At 33.3% G+C, this 16,894-nt stretch overlaps 1 protein-coding gene across 2 annotated transcripts; it reads left to right on the plus strand.

The window, feature by feature from the left end:
- The first annotated feature begins 7,443 nt into the window (after positions 1-7,443).
- On the plus strand, positions 7,444-16,082 carry LOC144559001 (NADP-dependent malic enzyme, chloroplastic). Of its 2 annotated transcripts, XM_078307894.1 has the most exons (20): positions 7,444-7,660; positions 7,896-8,200; positions 9,989-10,109; positions 10,539-10,613; positions 10,687-10,838; positions 11,949-12,054; positions 12,138-12,203; positions 12,405-12,500; positions 12,601-12,672; positions 12,762-12,845; positions 13,026-13,124; positions 13,419-13,466; positions 13,579-13,632; positions 13,727-13,825; positions 14,160-14,249; positions 14,731-14,808; positions 14,911-14,985; positions 15,238-15,328; positions 15,459-15,587; positions 15,773-16,082. In XM_078307894.1, the coding sequence occupies exons 1-20, from the start codon at positions 7,634-7,636 to the stop codon at positions 15,859-15,861; spliced, it is 1,956 nt and encodes a 651-aa protein (XP_078164020.1). In that variant the 5' UTR covers positions 7,444-7,633; the 3' UTR covers positions 15,862-16,082. The 2 variants fall into 2 exon arrangements, with proteins under 2 accessions (XP_078164020.1, XP_078164021.1); XM_078307895.1 differs by lacking the exon at positions 7,444-7,660 and having other exon boundaries at positions 8,078-8,217.
- Positions 16,083-16,894: the final 812 nt, after the last annotated feature.

Here is a 16,894-nt window from a genome sequence, read left to right on the forward strand (position 1 = left end):
GTAAATGTTATTTCGTACCCGTTGGGTAATGGGTAATTATATGAAATATATTATATATAAATATATCAATATTATATCCAATTTATTTATTTTTCTTCTTTTCATATTGTTGTATGCCTGTATCAACGCTAGAGACATATATATCAACGAATTCATTTCCTTGTTTTCTTCCTTATTCATCGTTATTGTCTTTTTCTCAATTCTACAAATAGAAATATTCCATATTTCAAAGAAAATATATCCTCACCTTATTTTCTGGCAATAATGTATTGTTTGGTCTAAATAAGTAATCCATTAATGTCAGCTCAGGTGTTAGCGTCTGAATTTTGCATTACATGTCAACTTTCTCAAGGTTATATTATGAATATATATATTTAATAATTGAATGAGATGGAATGAAATGTTAGAAGAAAGAATGTAACAAATGACAAAATTGACCATATACTGTCCGAACCATTATAGTGGCATTTTCGTTATTCGCCCACTACCGTTTCGTTACCCGTTAATCATAACGGGTATGGGTAGGGTAGGGTAAGACAAATTCTTAACGGGTATGGATAGGGTATGGGTAAGGTCAATTCTTAGTGGGTATGGGTATGAAAATGGTTCCACCCTCCCCGTATCGTACCCATTGACACCCCTAGTTCTGGTTTCGGTTGTAAGCCGGTGCAGGATGGATCCCACAAGCGCTTAAAGAAGGCTCATGTGGACGGGAAAATGGGTACAGTTACGCAGTTACGCACTTACGCCCCACTAACTATCTGAACCCATTGACAATTTGGCATGTAGGGCCCACTTGAAGCTTTAACACATTTATTAATGGTGTTAAAATTTATGATCATATATTTCTAAATTAAGATAAAAAAATTTAAAAATATAGATAGACATGTAGTTAAATTTATGAATTAGTTGTAGTAGGACTAGAGTGTTCTTGAGTCATCAAGTTTTTTTGTGAATTCAGCTACAAAATTTATCGAATTGGCCTCAAATGATGAATTTGAACCGCTAAAACTGATATATCTTACGAGTGATGTGTCTATATAAGAAAAAAAATTAAACTTTTAAATTAATTTAGTATAAAGCCAAGTGGTCAAAGTTAGAAGGTTTATAAATTAATTTTAATGTATTTATTTTCTAAATGTTTTTTGATGACTTGACTCTATACAAAATTAATTCGAAAATTTTAAATATTCACATGTAGACTCATAATTCATAAGGTAGATGGATTTTAACAATTCGGATTCATCGTTTGAAGCCAATCCAACATATTTTGGAGTTGAGTTCACAAAGAGATTCGACATACATAAGGACATCATATTTCTACCCAATTAATTTTATGTCAAGTTTCATACAATTTAAGTGTCTTCTCATATATGAGAACTAGTATTTGGTCTAGTGGTAAATGCACGTGTCTTCTGATTTGAGAGGTCATAAGTCTGAAATCCGAATGAAAAAAATATTTTATTGTAATAAATAAAAAAAATAAAAGAATATTGAATGGCTTGACAAATCCAACATTTTCATTTAAAGAAAATGTCTTCTCATATTGAATATAAATTCTCGCAAGTTTTAAGATGAGTGATACATTATTATAAAGAGGAGGAATCACCTGCAATTTTCAATTTTTAAAATTTTGATAAATTAAAAAAAATAAAATTTTAATTTTAAGTTCAACACTATTATAAGTATGATCTGTATTAATTAATAATTATACATATATCTTTATAAAGAAATATATGAGAAGTGTATATTTCACTATAAATTGACATTTCAAAGGTCTGAAAATCATCTGTCCTTAATGCATCATTAAAAAAATATTAAAAAGTATATATTATTTTTGCTGAAATTGTCTTATACAAATTCTAAAATGGTGAGATTTCAAAACTATAAGTGATTTTTATCATTGTTAAAAATTTCAACACTGTGCATTGTCAATAAATCTTTATTATCTGTTAATAGGAAAATTTCTTTCGGCTCTTGATCGATCCAAAATACTAATAAGTACAACAGAAGGTATAATAAAAAAAAACAGTAGTAACTAGAGACGGACTCATAATTTTCATCAGATAGAACAAAAATTATTGAATCGGATTTAAATAGCTAATTGGATTTAAACTCATTAACTAATTAGATACTCGATAAAAAAAACAATGTTTTAACTTATACTTTCCAATACTCTGGCTTGTAATTTATGATTCTCTAACCTATAATTCTAATTACTAATCAAACATTTAGAGAGGAACAAAAAAAATTTCATGAAAGACAAAGTCAATTAGAACTTCTCAATTTCCATTATATCTCAAAATCCAGAAGAAGAGCAGCTGTTCTGCTCTTCTGTGACTATGTGAGTCCGCTCCTACTAGTAACGACTTTAGTGGAAAAATAAATAAATAAGAGATGTTAATACTATTTTGGTTGTTCTGACGGCAGCTTTCAGTAGGATTTATAAAAATATTAAAAATTTTACTAGTGACAAGCACCTTGATTTCTTTAATGTTAAATTGTACACTGTTTAAGACGAGCCCGTAGATTTAAATTATACACTGTTAAAGAAGAAAATTTCTCTAGTGCAATAACCTTTTCTACTAGAGTGATATGTGTTATTTATACACGAAAGGGACATATTTGCCTCTTACGTCTCTATTTTGATAGGCCTAAATTATATACATATTTGATCTGATTTTTATCACGAAATAACATCAAATATCTTGTAGTGCGGACGCACGGTTTACGATACAGCCGCACTACGTACTTAGATGAATTTTTGGATGCGCACCAATTGTATAATAAGGTATTCATCAAAATCCGTGCGAACGCACGAATTTCGATGCGGCCGAAATCTGGACGTACAGGTAAAATCCGAGCGCAGTGCGGACGCACTGTAGCAGTCAGCCAAAAATGGAGTCTGAACTTAAAACGGCCATAACTTTTGACTCGTAACTCCGATTTAGGCATATGACCATTTTTTGGAAAGCTAACGAGAAGATCTACAACATGAGAAACTAAAAAAAAAAAATTGGTCCAGTGTGGACACACTCAGTACTTAAACGAATTTTTAGCATCTCAGCACTTCACAGAAAAAAAGGTTTGAGTCTAGTGCGGACGCACTCATCAGTGCGGCCTGGGGCATCCGCATTGGACCCTTGGCTATAAATGGAGGAGTAAATTTCCCATTCAAACAGACATCCATTATCATCTCTCTCTCCCTTAGTGCATGTCCATTTTCATAAAATATAACGATAAATCTGCGGTAATTCCTGGAGTTCCTGAAGCTTTTCTAAGAAGGAGAAGAAGGTCCAAACAAGAAGTCGGCAAGATTGAGAATTTTGATTCGATAGAGGGTGTAATCATTTCTTTATTTTATTTCTTCTTATTTTTTGCCAATTTTTGTAATGGATCTCTCAATGAGGGAGTAGATCTCTCTCTAGGGGTTTAGGTCAATGCATGAACTTGTTTAATTATATATTATTCGGTTATTTGTTTTTATTATGATTGTTTTATGGGATTTGATTGTTAATTTCTATAATTTATCATTTGTGTTGATTACATAGTTTAGTACTTGAAATCGCAGTAGTCCCGCTTTGGAATCGCTTTGTTATGCAAAGGATCCAAAGAAGTTAGGATGAGAGGAGAGTACCAAATTATGAACACAAATATCTTAAGTTTTGGGTTAAAAGCGACCGTACTTTGATACCTATAACAAGAACTATAGAAATTAAGGGTTAGGATTTGGTGAAGAACGACCGTAAGTCAAACCCCTACTTAGGACACCTAGATTGATTAAGTATTGATACGTATTTTGTGTAAACGTGATTGTTAAATATTCCTTTAGGATGATGACAGCACCTAAAATTCGAGGAACATTAACCAAACCTACCAAAATACTTGTGTCAATAATTAGTCAATATAGGCTAACAAGAGCTTAATGGGTCTAGATAATTAGGGTGAAGAACGAGCGTGAAGTCCGAAATTATTTAGGCACGTTATTAATTCACGACCGTGACCCTTTTTAACACTTTAGGTTAGAAACCTCATCAAATCATACATGAATTTAAACAAATACCGAATAGATAGAATTAGCAAGGGATTGTAGACCGAATACCCCTAGATCTCCTTTACTTGAAAGCAAACCCATATTTATTTCCTTTATTTACTTTAATTGTTTTAAATTCCTCTCTCTCGGGTATTGAACCCAAAACTTAGGAATTGTTAGAACCAATGTTATCAGAACCGGACCGGACGTCGACCCGGTAAAGCTCCGGTTTGACGGTTCACTGATCAGATCTTTGGTTCAACCGGTTTGACTGCTGATTTTTTAAATACTTACATATTTATTTATAAGATATAATTATTATTGTAAATAATTATGTTTTATGTAATAAAAATTATAATATACATATTAACAATGTAATATAAAAGGAAATTTATATATTAGAAATAATAATTTTTTATTAGAAAATAATATATCTATTGTAGCTCAAATGTAAAACTTATTGTTAGAATTAGTAAAATAATTAAATAAAATATTATGAAAGATTTTTTTCATGGAAGAAATTTTATACTTCATAAATAAATTGAATAATTACATAGAAATTCTTTAGTTTTTGTAATCAAGTGAACCCCTAATGATCCATATTAGAATTAATATTTAGTTTATAAAAAAATAATATTGCAACAGATGTTGGATTATTCTTAAACACATAATTATTTACAAAAGTATGTTACAAAACATAAATGACTACACAAAGTTAGTCACAGAATAATACATATTAGATTCTATTTTTTCTTCTAAAAAGTTGTTCCCTTTTCACCTCAAAAGTTGTTCATTTCCATTCAAAATTGGAAATAGTCACATGACAACAATTGACAAAAAACCAATATAAAACCGGTTTTTTTGCTTTTACTCCGGTTTTTTTATATAAAACCGGTCGGTTTAATTAAATATATCCGGTTCTATTGCATATCCGGTCCAAATAACGAACCAAACCGTAAACTTGTCCGGTTTCGGTTTATTCCGGCCGAACCGGCCGGTCCGGTCCGGTTTTAATAACAGTGGTTAGAACAACCCCCCCAATTTACTTTTATTGCACTTTACTTTATTTTATTTTCTGAAATTAATTATTAAAGTTTAAGCATAGTATTTAAACGTACTCCTTGTAGTTCGACACCCTAAGTACTACATCGATAGGTTGTGCGCTTGCAACAAACGTTTCTTTGAGTATTTAGGTTTATAAATTTAAAGGCATAAAAGAGTATAATCAAAGCATAATTCTATAGCCCCAAAATACTCATCATATTTGCACCAAAAAAACATATGGGTTGTTCACATTTGAAATCATTAGTGTTTATTTACACTTTTACAGTGTACAAAATATATAATTTTTTTCTGAATAATCTTAATAAAGTTCGAATTAGATATATATTTTATCGAATAAGTAAGAAATGCATGTTTCAGAGTTTTATTTCTAGTGAAGATATAAACACCTTCGTAAAATATTAAAACATCTGCGACGGAATAAGTGCAGATTTAGGAAGAAAATAATGAGGCCGATTGATCTTTATTATATTTTATTTTTCATTCAATTTTTTGTACATGTATGTAATTTTTTATATAATTTAGATTAAAATATCATGGATATTGTAAAATTAATTTTTATATCTAGTATAAAAAAAATATATGATTGATCACTATTTATATTTGACTCTCGTAACTTGAAAATATGATTTTGATCTTTAATTAGAATCTCACTTTGTGATTGTGACTTGAGTTAAAATTCTACCCATCACATACTGTGCATTTTAGATTTCAGTCCCCACTCTCAAATCAAAATTTCCTAGTTCCATCTCTAAATGGAACTGGACGGTCCGATGAGCATCAGATCAAATTTAGTCTGATACTAGATTGAAGTCATCTGATTTGCATCAAGATTTACTAAAAAACTTTAATTTAAATCGAATGACTTCGATCAAATATTAAACTAAATTTGATCTAATGTCCATCAAACCATCCCACTGAGTTAAATAAATCTGAACCTTGTATATTTTAAATAATGCTTATCATTCCTGTTTTAACAACAACATGCAAATTCACTTTAACATTACTCGATGAATAACTCTTTTCATCTAAATAGACGTCCTATATTATGGACTCATCTCTCTTCGGTTCTCACTTATACTGTTATACATGCTTAAATTATCTTCTTCTTTTTTCAAAAAAAGAAAAAAAAAGTGAGGATTTTTCATCCTAAATAAACCATTTAATTCAATGTAATGACTCAAACAATTTTACGCCATTCTCTATATTTTAGGCAGAACTTAAGATGATTTATGGATGTAATAAAGCTGCTTATGGGCACAAGATGCAAAGAACCTTCCTCGGATCAGGTCCCACCTGACATGCATGGACCGCCCCCATATATACCGAGTTATCCAAGTCTATACCACCATAACCTACTACGAGGTTCTGGCGTGCAAGGATACAATTTTCTACATGCAACCTTATACTGTTGTACATGCAAAAGAGATTGCTCCCGCCATTCCAATACCAGCAGGAGACAAGACATTGTCTTAATTATTTTAACTGAAAATTACAATTCCGTCATCCCAAACCATTCCTTAAGTCGGTATCAGCCGTTGATTTAGTTGAGGAATTAAATTCGAGTAGTACCTTTTCATTTATTTCCACCTACCGTATCACACAGGTTTGTTTCGTCAATTTCTATTGGCTTGTCAAAGTTATATCATAATAATCATGGAAAAGAACAACAATCCAGTACTATACTTTAGTTGCTTATAATTCTACCGCTGAAAGAGTTGTTTATAATTAGACGAAGCAAAGGATTAAGGATTGATCTCAGTTTTCAGGGGCGGATTCAGGATTCTCGTTGAAGGGAGCAAAAAATTATCGAATTGGATTTAAATAGCTAATTAGATTTAAATTCATTAACGAATTGGGTACTTGATAAAAAACAATACTTTGACTTATAATTCTAATCATCAATCATAATTCAAGAAATTTGTTTTGATCTTAACCTTAAATTTAACCTGAATTACAAATTAAACACCAAGAGGAGGGCAAAATTTTTTTCAAAGAGAAGCACAGTCGATCGGAACTGCTAAATCACCACTAAAACTCAAAATCTAGGAGGCGGCTGGCCCCCGGCTATATGGGTCCGCCCCTATCAGCCGTATTAGTGTTAAATTTTACTTCTACTATCCAATAAATGATAATCTAAATTAGTCGTAGCTTGATGTAGCATATATCATATTCTTTTATGATTAATGAGAAAACCATGAGATTAGAAAGAATAAGATTGAAATATTATAAACTAAATCAAGCCTTTTGTTCCGACAAAACCAATGAGAACTGCATCTCCAGTGAAATAACTGGAGAGGATCTAACACAATTTTCTAATAAAAAACTTCTCAGACACGTGTTCCGCCACCCCCTCCTAAACTCATTTAACCCCTCCTCTTCTCCTCTTCTCCTCTTCCCATCTCGATTTTTCAGAGAAAACGTAGTAGTAGAAAGAGAAGAGCAGAAGATAGAGGCAGAGAAACCCTTTTATCTCTCTTTCTCTGTCACTGTCTCTCTGTCTTTTCTCTCTCCTTCCCCACCTAATCGCTCTCCGCCATGTTTTCCATCAGAGGCGCTTCGACGGTAATACTTATTACAACTGCATTCCAATTTCATTTCTCAAAACCACCTCATAATTATAGCAATAATTTCGATTCCACCAATTCGCACATGCGCACTCTCAAATCTTAAAAAGATGAAAAGGAGATCGGCTCCGATTTTATAAAATCTCGCTTACATTTTACACCATCCCTTTCTTCTCTATTTTTACTTTTCTCTATCTTCGAAACTAATCACTCTTTTGAATTTCTATAAAAAGGGCACAGCCTTGTGCTATAAGAAGAGTGAGAAACGGAGGCCAGCGTACAGGCATGATTTGTTCCGGAGAAGGGTGGTGAACGTACCAGTGGTGAGTTGCATCGCGGGAAAGAGAGGAGCTCTGATCGAGACGAACAAGAACAAGAACACGAACACGAACACGAATACGAACACGAACGGTAATATGAGTTCTACCAAGAGAGATGATGACGTGGCAGCCGCAGGAGGAGGAGTGGAGGATGCGTACGGTGAAGATCGCGCTACAGAGGAACAACAGGTCACACCCTGGAGCCTCTCTGTTGCCAGGTAGGCGCCACGTGGTAGTAGGCATCTCTCTCCTGACCTTCTCCCCCTTTGTGTTTCATGACTTTGTCACCGTCATTTATGATTTGATCTCCATTTTTTGCTCTATTCGTAAAAGAATAATTAGAATTAATCTTCGTTATTTTTATTTGATTTTGTTTTTTTACTGGGAATTTTGCGTCGTGGTCTCCCTTTTTTACGATATTGTGGAATATAGTTTCTGTTCTCCTAGAAACTCGGTCTTTCTTTGTTCTTTTCTCAACTACTGCCTACCGCTGCATGTGGTTTGTCTCTTTTAGATTAAAAAAAAGTAATTTCTAAATTTTGCATTTTAGTCCCTTACTTGTATCAATATGGTATGTATAAGTACTTGAACAAAGTTACGTCCGTGGCGTGGTTTCATGACGAATTGACGAGTGACGACTATTTTGTTTCTTTCCCGAGTTTCCTCCATCTTTTTGGATTGCAAATGCATCCGAGTCCTTGTTTTATCAATATTTGGCTTCAAGCCTTGTCTCTTTCTTGACTTGTTTTCATCGCTCGATCAAGTTGCGACTTTTTCCAATAAAATTACGTTACACCCTGACAATGGATGTATTTAACACGTTATTGTACTATTCTTATTCGAAACTCCATGTCATTTCGTGCAGAAATTTCTTACCTCTACACATTGAACTGTGATACTATGGCGAACTTAATAATTATTTTATGGTTTTATAAAAAAAAAACAAATGAACCTTTTGAAGTTGTTATTAAACTGATAGGCCTTACTGGAATTCTATCTAATAGCCTTGTTACCATTATATTAAAGGAGTTGTATCAGGGCTGCCAATTACTAATAGTAAATTTTCCAATTACAAAATTTGCTTTGAACATTTCAATTTTTGTAGTAAACATGGAAATTGGATGTCAATTCAGTTGGAATTGTCTAAATTGAATTCTTTTAATCACAGTTAAATAACTTGATTTTATTAAAGAAGTTTCAATTGGCGGTCAGCACAAGTGCACAACAAAGTACAATTTGTGTATTGTAAACATACTTGAAATCTAGTTCGTTTATTGCACTTCTTTTTACAAATTCTCCCCTTCAAATATGTCATATGATTTATAACTAAAGAAAAGATGTTAACATATGACACAAATAGGCATTGTAGTCAAAACACAGAATTAGCAATTACTTTCCTGTAATAAATACAAGATACATAAAAAATGGTCAGAAATCTAAACAAAATATTGGTTGGCAAAAGTTCGGCATGTTATTGGCCACAAAAAAAAAAAAAAATTCGGCATGTAAGCAATGCAGTGAAAAATTGCTCTGGGGTTTAAAACCGGGGCATGCATTCCCAGTTAATCTGGCTGCATAAAATGATAAGTATGTAGGGTTAAATAATGATGTAATTGTTAACACAGTATGCATATTGTGTAAACTCACAATTAATTAAGTTTTGACCAAGTTTTTTTTTTTCTAAAATTACTTGGTTAGTGTGAATTTATTCAAGTGTTATTAGCTATTGAAAAAACTTGTCTAACAACAATTTGGAATGTGGGAGTGTTATTCTAGCAATATTAGGTGTCAATTTCAGTGTTAGGTGTTAATTTGAGGCAATGAGTACCAATCTTCAAAATTTGCAAATTTCAATCTGGTTATGTTATTGTCAAGCACCTACTATAAGAGTATCTAACAATTCTTAGAATTCCTCAAAAAATGAGGTGGCTAAATTGCAATTTTAATTATGTGGTGACATTTTTCGAGTATGTGACACATTACTTTTTTTATTTCTATTATTTTAGTGGATACAATTTGTTGCGGGACCCACACCACAACAAGGGGTTAGCCTTTAGTGAGAAGGAGAGAGATGCACACTACCTGCGTGGCCTCCTCCCTCCGACTGTTGTCAATCAGGACCTCCAGGTTAGTTTATTTTGATCTAATATAAAATTAAGGGACAGTGGTATGTGGGGACAAAATTCCTACTTTTTCAATTTTCATGTAAAATTTCATGCAATGTTCATAAAAGCATCAAATTGCACCCCCTGCAAAATGAGCAACATTTTATATACCTGTGTGAGATGAAAATTATCATAATACCCCTCTTCTTTTAGCTCCATTTTCATTCCCATTTGCTGGGTGAAAAACAGTGATTAAAAAGGGATATTTGAGGAATATTTGGAGTTTAGGAAATACACATATTCTCATGCTTTGTAGGTAGGTTTGTGGCAACTCCTCTTTTCTTTAGCAGTATACATGATGTTCTCATTTTTGCAGAGTATACTATGTTTTGACAGTTTGCAAAGTTCGGTGAAATTTCCTGATTTGAATAATTTTATTTCCATTTAATAGGAAAGGAAGATCATGAACAATCTTCGCCTATACAATGTTCCCTTGCATCGTTACATTGCCATGATGGATCTTCAGGTACTATGAATTATATGACTGGCTATACCTTGTATCTTCTATGCTTAATTTGTGATGTAACACGATGGTATAGGCCGAAAATGAGAGGCTGTTCTACAAGGTTCTTATAAACAATGTGGAGGAGCTGCTACCAGTTGTGTACACCCCCACTGTCGGGGAGGCGTGCCAGAAATATGGTAGTATCTTTCACCACCCCCAGGGTTTGTACATCAGCCTCAAAGACAAGTAATCTCTCTCTCTCTCTCTCTGCATTCGTCTTTGACGTCGAAAAATAGCTAGTAGGAGTACTCATTGGTTGGTTTGGTTCAAACGGAAATTAGCAATTCAATAAAATATTGTTTTGTGTTTGCATAATTATAAACTGAACCGACCAACAATCAATCGAAATAGAAACTGAACCAAATTGGTACAGAAAGTTCAATTTATTAACCAGTAAAACGAGTACTAACTTTCTATTTTATGTATTAATATGTGTACTATTGTAACATTAGATTTTGCTGAGATTTCAGTTTTTTTTTGTTTTCAATTTTCAAAACTGAACTGTAAGCCCAAACCAAATTACCATAATTATGAACTGAACTGAACCAAGAAAACCGAACAACTGAACCGTTTTATCAAAATAATTTGGTTCAGTTAAATTCAGACCATCTGATCACCCCTAATGGTTTGGTGTACGTGGACCATTTTACCCTTGATTTTACTAGCCTAAGCAGTCCTATAAGAATGTAGGCCACACTTAGGGTTTTGTCTGTGGTATGTTGTTTTAGTATGGTCTTAATTGATGGTGCTGAACTGAGATATGTCACCTAGGTTTGTGTGTGGTAGTTCACTGGTTATTGGTTTCTTTTGCGTTGATGTTTTTCGGATTCACTATTCAGTGAAACATGTAATTGTGTTTCATGCAATGTAAAATTTGTATCCATCAAGTGCCACTTTTTGATAGAAAAAAAAAAAATGTTCTTGAAGTATCTCTAAATGCTTAAATTATGGAAGGAACAGTATTTAAGCTTGAAGTCATCTACTTAGAACCAACATAAGTTTTCTATTGGATTTGTGTTAGCAAATAGTTCTTGAAATATACTCAAGTGCTATGATTTATAAAGGCAAAATTTAGGCTCAATATTGCTTTTTCAGAAATAAATAGGTTTTCCAGAGCATTTGGGTAAATAAAAAAATTGCCAGAGATTAAGTTCAATTTAGTGTTCATGATTTAACGAGCTACTGAATATCAGGGATGTACTCTTTTACTTTCACTGTTGGTGCAATTAGGTAGGCTCATTCCTTGATTTTGCACATGTACATAAATGAATTCTTTTGGCATGATTGTTTTTCCAGGGGTAAGATTCTGGACCTGTTGAGAAACTGGCCTGAAAAGAGTATTCAGGTCATTGTGGTGACAGATGGCGAGCGGATTTTGGGTCTCGGCGATCTCGGATGCCAGGTAAAACAATGAGAGCTGCATGTGTTGTTCCTTTATGTTAGTGTTTTATTTATACTTTCTTATGAATTATTTGGCTTTTACAGGGAATGGGAATTCCTGTTGGAAAGCTTGCTCTGTACACTGCACTTGGTGGAGTCCGCCCATCTGCTGTAAGCATCTTACTCCTCTTATTCTTTTAAAATAAAAGTGAAAATATGAAACTTCCTTTCTGATATAGCAGATTAAAGGTTGATACAACCAAGAAAGTTTTATTCAGAGATTGCCATCTGTTATCATATTTCTTCTTGGAATAATTCACGATTTATACAGATTACCATCTACAATATTCATTTATATCTTAATTTTTGCAGTGCTTACCAATCACAATAGATGTGGGGACCAACAACGAGACATTGCTTAATGATGAGTTCTATATTGGGCTAAGGCAAAGGCGTGCCACCGGCAAGGTATATCTATACACATGCCAAGACCAATGCTGAACCAATATAATGTCATATATTCACATAACTTCAGTTGCCTATTTGTTAAAGTAAATTTTTTATGTAGGAATATCATGAGCTCATAAATGAATTCATGTATGCTGTTAAGAAGAACTATGGTGAGAAGGTCCTCGTTCAGGTCAGTGATTTTTAACAAAATAAGAAACTAAGAAACATCATCTTAAATTTTTTGTTATCTGTAACATTTAATTACTATTATGGTTTCAGTTTGAAGACTTTGCGAACCATAATGCATTTGATCTGCTCGCAAAATACAGCAAAACTCATCTTGTCTTTAATGATGACATCCAGGTCAGCATTTCAATTTTTTTTCTTTCTGATATCATTAGAGGTATACTCACCAGACTGATATCTTGTAGCTTTTGCAGACATAAGATAACAGTGTGGTACTGAATCTCTGGAATATAATTTAATTATTGCTGCCCATTGCTATAATATATGGAGTTAAGAGATGATTTATTTTTATTTCAGGGGACAGCTTCAGTGGTGCTTGCTGGTCTGATTGCAGCATTCAAATTAGTTGAAGGAACCCTGGCTGAGCACACCTTTTTGTTCCTTGGTGCAGGAGAGGTTTACTTTTGTTATCTGATTAGTTATTTAAAATCAAATTGTAAATTCAGATAAAACCCAAATTTGTTTGAGTGGTGCTTGCAACTCCCAGGAAATTTTGCCTCTCTTGTTAAACACATGGTTCACTTTTTTCTTTAAAATCATACACGGTTCACTCTTTAAATGTACAGGGTTCGTCCTTTTTTGAGCGAAAAAAGGATGAACCCTGTACTGGGTGAAATCTGGGTGATTTTTCCCGGGTAAGCGAAATCATTACACTGTTTGTTTATAATCACTACCAATTATTGATCACAGGCTGGCACTGGAATTGCAGAGCTAATTGCACTTGAGATGTCAAAGCAGGTACTGAACCATACTCACTGCAATTTGTGGAATATTATTTTTTGAACAAAAACTTACATGTAGCTTTAATATATTTATTTGTTTGATCTGAGTTTTATTCCTTCGTTTCCAGACAAATGCTCCTATTGAGGAGTGCCGCAAGAGAATCTGGCTGGTCGACTCTAAGGTAAAGAATTTACGATTTTTAGTTTCGTTATTTTAAGTATTATTGAAAAGACCGATTATTGATTATTTAATTATGTCATGAATTGTGCAACAAGGGTTTGATTGTTGGATCAAGGAAGGATTCTCTTCAGCACTTCAAGCAACCATGGGCGCATGAGCATGAACCTGTGAACACTCTGCTTGATGCTGTTCAGGTATTTTAAATTGTGGAACTTAAATTTTGTTTCTTTTACTATAAATAATGTCATAAACTTAATCTAATATTACTTGATGCTTAAGATCCTCATCTGTGTTATTGAAGTTGTATGATTTTTTTTTACTAAATGGATAGACACCCAAATACATTCCATAAGGTTAATTATACTTCAGTTTGTAAAATAATATTTAAGTTGTACGCTGAATAAATTGATGAAAATTTCTCACTGGAGCGGTGCCACTAAAACAAACACAACAGAATGCAACAATGGACCTTCGCACAATGCTTATATGCCCATTCTAATTTAATCTTATAAATAAATGTTTTATCAGGCCATCAAACCCACAGTGCTGATTGGAACATCAGGGGTTGGCCGAACCTTCACTCAAGAAGTGGTTGAAGCCATGGCTTCCTTCAACGAGGTACTTATTTATGAGGGTATAAATAACCCATCTTGCACCCACTTACCAAAAGACAAAAAGGAAAAATATAAAATCTCATGCTAAATTTTTTTACTGTTAAATGTAATCAATGTCAATTCCTCTTATGTTCGTCTAAAAGATTTAAGACATTTCTGCTTTATTATATGGAAATCAAGATCACATACAGCCAGAATATGTGCATATAAACATGCCAATGAATATGAATTTGAAATATTGTGTTCTTTTACATTCACATAGAGAATGCATCATTGCATCTGACAAATTTTTGGGTCACATGAGTTTTCAATTTTTCTAACCCTTTTAGAAAGTGGACGCATGATTGTAACGCAAATCAGAGTCATTTGAACCCCCTTTATGCCTATCACCATTAATAAATGATTCCTCTATGTCTCTGTGTTATTCAGTTAATTGGAAATGTGGCACAAAGTTAACTTTATCTTGTTTTCATTTCATAATTCAGAGACCTGTTATCTTTTCCTTGTCAAATCCAACTTCACATTCCGAGTGCACAGCCAAAGAGGCGTATAATTGGACTGAGGTGAGGTGCTATCCTTGATCATCAAAATGTAATTTGTGAGTGTTGTTCGGAGAGCAAAGTCAAAGGCTGATTATTATTTTGTTTGTCAATTTCTTTCTGAAGGGCCGTGCCATATTTGCTAGTGGAAGCCCCTTTGATCCAGTGGATTATAAGGGAAAGACCTTTGTGCCAGGCCAGGTATGTATATATTTTTCTTGTTGGCATTGTATGATGTTTGATTTATCAACATTGTACCTTATAAGTGCTGTTATCGTTTTGTAGCTAAAAAACCAAGATAGAGTAATAAAAAAAGAAAAGAAAAAAATTAAAGATTACCACTGTTCAATCCATACTTGTTTGGCACCCAGCAGCTATCCTACTACTGCATTCTGATGTTATGATTAAGATATGCTTAATTGCTCATGAACTTATCAACTCAATCCTTCGCAGTCGAATAATGCATATATATTCCCTGGTTTTGGTCTGGGTCTGGTCATCTCTGGAGCCATTCGTGTGCATGACGACATGCTTCTAGCTGCATGTAAGTTGCAAACCTTTTTAATGTTATCCTACAAATCTTACCTAGCAGCAACATTTTCTTTTATTTGTTTTTCTCGTTTGTTTTCTTCGATATTAACTTTTTCGACTAACTGAAACTTCATGCAAAATAGCCGAGGCGCTTGCTGAGCAAGTGACAGAGGAGAACTTCCAGAAGGGGTTAATTTTTCCCCCATTTACAAACATTAGGAAGATTTCTGCACACATTGCTGCAAAAGTGGCTGCCAAAGTTTATGAACTTGGTATGTTTCATCTTCTTTATCCATTGAAAAAGAAAAGTAATAATGAAATTATACATGCTTGAAGGAAATACCCTAATCTCTCATTGAGAAAACAAGAAGACAAAAGCTTCCCTGTTAAAGAAATATGAGGCATTCTGGGGCATATTTGTAAATTTGTCTAACAAAAATGTTTCCTGTATTTGAAGGTTTGGCAAGTCGTTTGCCTCGCCCTGATGACCTGGTGAAGTATGCCGAGAGCTGCATGTACAGCCCTGGCTACCGCAACTATCGGTAAACATGGTGCATTCAATTTTGCAATAATTAATTTCTATTTAGTGGTTTACTTCTTGTTTTACCATAAAAGGGTGATGTAGTGTTGCGTTGATGCTACTACCTGTAGTAGCATTTAAGATGCACGTTGCTTGTGTTGTTTTTATCGGTTTATTCGTTCATAGTATTTTTTCCGCAACAGCTTGTAATGACAAGACGGGTTAATATGAAAAGTACTATTCCATATGTAGTTGGTGTTAAAATTAACTTTCACTGGATCTATTCTGCTTCTCTGAGATTTAGACGATTGCCACGAGGCATAAACTTGGCTAAAATTTACTGACAAGGCTAATCATATATGTTTAGCGAGTACATTTTGGTCTATCGAATATATGTTGGAGAAAGTTGAAATGTCAACTATTGGATTTGTGAAGAGATTAAGCATTTAGGCCGTTTCTTCAGTTATAATAGCGGAAAGAAAGAGAATCATACCTAATCTAGTGGTTAAGGGGTACGAGGCATTTAGGCCGTTTCTTCAGTTTGAAGAGCTTAAATTCGTATATAATTCTTAGAACAATTAACGGATAGAAAGTTTGTCGTGTTTAAATTAAATAAATATATTATTAACAGGACTACATGAGTAGTAGTTACTAGTTACCATATTCTACTTTTCCTGTTTTAGCCATAAAAATATTTACATATCCTGGGAGTTGTTAATTATGAACAGTGCAGCAAATGTTCAATCTTTACAATAATCTAATTTCAGAGTTGAATCGAAGTCAAAGACAAACAATTTAGAATGTCTTTTTTTTTTTTGGAAGCTGTTATTTGAGACACAAGACAGACAATTTTAGCAGAATTTGTTTTATTTATATAGATTCTATCCTTACTGATACCTTTTTTTTTTTTTTCCTTTAAACTAAATTATGTTAATATACAATACACTTTAAAGGAGACATTTAATGCATTTTAAAAAGAACAGCGGATTCCTTTTTCTTTTACGAAATCTCAATTGAAGAAAACAATTTTATAATAGCATGTAGCTTACAAATACCAAC

This window comes from Carex rostrata, chromosome 9 (assembly GCF_964058835.1).
Source record: "Carex rostrata chromosome 9, lpCarRost1.2, whole genome shotgun sequence".
Taxonomy (NCBI): Eukaryota; Viridiplantae; Streptophyta; class Magnoliopsida; order Poales; family Cyperaceae; genus Carex; species Carex rostrata.

What these genes read in the sequence shown, in the direction of transcription:
- LOC144559001 (XM_078307894.1), top strand. Translation starts at nt 7,634, where the DNA reads ATGTTTTCCATCAGAGGCGCTTCGACG. An exon ending in TCTTTAATGATGACATCCAG is followed by an intron (nt 12,846 to 13,025) that starts GTCAGCATTTCA and finishes TTTTTATTTCAG; the next exon opens with GGGACAGCTTCAGTGGTGCT. An exon ending in CACTTGAGATGTCAAAGCAG is followed by an intron (nt 13,467 to 13,578) that starts GTACTGAACCAT and finishes CTTCGTTTCCAG; the next exon opens with ACAAATGCTCCTATTGAGGA.